Source organism: Lolium rigidum, chromosome 2 (assembly GCF_022539505.1).
Source record: "Lolium rigidum isolate FL_2022 chromosome 2, APGP_CSIRO_Lrig_0.1, whole genome shotgun sequence".
NCBI classification, from domain to species: domain Eukaryota; kingdom Viridiplantae; phylum Streptophyta; class Magnoliopsida; order Poales; family Poaceae; genus Lolium; species Lolium rigidum.
This window is the reverse complement of record NC_061509.1, coordinates 17,777,102-17,779,096: the sequence shown is the minus strand read 5'-3', so window position 1 is coordinate 17,779,096 and position 1,995 is coordinate 17,777,102. Positions and strand designations below refer to the sequence as shown.

At 57.7% G+C, this 1,995-nt stretch overlaps 1 protein-coding gene across 1 annotated transcript; it reads right to left on the bottom strand.

Annotated features, from left to right (window-relative positions):
* Positions 1-415: 415 nt before the first annotated feature.
* On the bottom strand, positions 416-1,254 carry LOC124686028. The gene has a single exon (XM_047220036.1). The coding sequence runs from the start codon at positions 1,223-1,225 to the stop codon at positions 425-427; it is 801 nt and encodes a 266-aa protein (XP_047075992.1). The 5' UTR covers positions 1,226-1,254; the 3' UTR covers positions 416-424.
* Positions 1,255-1,995: the final 741 nt, after the last annotated feature.

Genomic DNA, 1,995 nt, shown 5'->3' with positions numbered 1-1,995 from the left:
CCCCTCGTGCAAGTGCAACCCGAGAGAGTTTCCTGTGCTCCCACCACCAACCTCCTACCGAATGTCCTGAAATCTCAAATGCTTTGACCAGGAATGATCAACTCGTGGCCTTTTCCGATCACGTCAGATTATCCAAAGTCGCCAACACTTGTATTGGCGTGGGATCAACAAATTGACTAGTAATTTACAACAACAGCAACAAGTCGGAGGAATTAGTTTTTTGACGAGTATACTATTTTACAAGCTCCCCAGATGTAGTCTGAAACTGCGGCATCTTATCGTTGGACATTGACAGTTTCAAGTCAAACCAATCGCGCGATTTTATATTTACACGGGGACGGAGGATGAAGAACCGGTAGCTTGACCGGAGCCGGCCGTAAAAATGGAACGAATTAACTAACGAACGAACTGGGAATCTCGCTAGCTAGTACGGGTGGTGCTTTGGGCGGAGGCCGTGCGCGGCGGCGAAGAAGCCGACGATGGCCGGCCGGTATGGCAGGTAGGACTTCTTGGTGGTGGTGGACGGCCTCTCGGTGCCGGTGGCGGCGGGCTTGCTGTAGAAGAGCCTGTGCGCGGTGGCCATGTCCATCTCCGTCACGGGGGCGGCGCCCTTCTTCTTGCTCTGCTTTGTCTTTGGCTGCGAGGAGGAAGAAGAAGGTTTCTTGGCCGCGGGCGCCGCGGAGGCGGGTGGCGTGGTTGTTGTTGTTGTCTTGGGCGTGGAGGGCTGGATGAAGAGGAACTTCTCCTTGCCGTCGCTGTTTGACCTGCGCCCGGCGCCGGAGCCGATGAGGTCGCGGATGCGGAAGCGGGGCACGGACTGGCCAGTGGAGGCGCTCTTGGGGAAGGTGGCAGGCTCGCGGGCCGGCGACCCCGGCGCGGACCGCGGCGTCCAGGCGCAGTAGGTGTCCGGCGAGGGCGGCGCCGTGGCGGAGGAGGCCGAGGCGGAGGCGGAGGCGCCGTCGTGGTGGCGGTGGAAGACGGGGTAGGCCGGGATGATGCGGCCGTGCGCGAAGAGGTCGTCGGCGAGGGCGTCCGCGTGTGGCGCCGTGACGAGCGGGCGCGCGAAGGCGAACTCGAAGCTGTCGTCGCTGGCTACTGACGTGGCGTCGTCATCTTCGTCGTGGTGTTGCTCCTCCCTGTATTCCTCGTGCTGCTCTGTCTCCGGGACGTCGGCGTCGTCGTCGGCGTGGTCGCCGAAGCTGAGGATGGTGGCGAGGCGCGCCATTGGTGTGGCTAGCTAGCTTACTGGTGGTGGCGGGGAACGGGAGGCGGAGGAGAGGCGAGACGGACAGATGTGGTGAGGAAACCGTGTGTGTGAGTGTGACTGTGCACGGCGCGCGCGTTTATAAAGGGAAGGGTGAGGCGATGACGCGTGACGCGTTGAGGTTGTGGGCGTGAGGAGCAAGGGAAAGCGAAAGGGATTTGGGATTTGTGGGCGCAAGCTATGGCCGTGCGTGCATTTGAGGTTGCTTGGAAGCGAAGCCGCACGGACGCGGCACGAGGGAGGGAGGCTGGCCCAGACAGACAGCGACGCGGTCTCCGTTTTGTTTCATCTTCTAGGCGCTCCATGGTCCTTGTTCTTCTTGGCCTGCTGCTTCCTTGCCCAGTCCGGTACCGATGGCTGGGGACTCTGCTACGTGGTTCACCATCGACGGTTTTCACTACGATTGTTCTTCCCTTTGTTGTTCCCTCTCGCGGTCTCGCCTCGTTTATTAGACAGAAAACATTTCCCCGTATCGAGCATCTAGAAGTAGGGGGCCGCAAGCGACTGATGTTGGAGCGAGGGCCATGTGGGGTCCGTGAAAAAAAAAACTTACACTACATAATAACAAGAATCAAAAAAATATGACATTGACAAGTGCACATACTATCTCATTTTGAGCTGTATTCAACAAAATCGGACAAACTAATTCCCTCGCGTGACGCGTCCTCGTGTTATGCTATCTATTATTTCATCTAGGCATGCAAGACATTATACCCTATATAAAGTTCAAA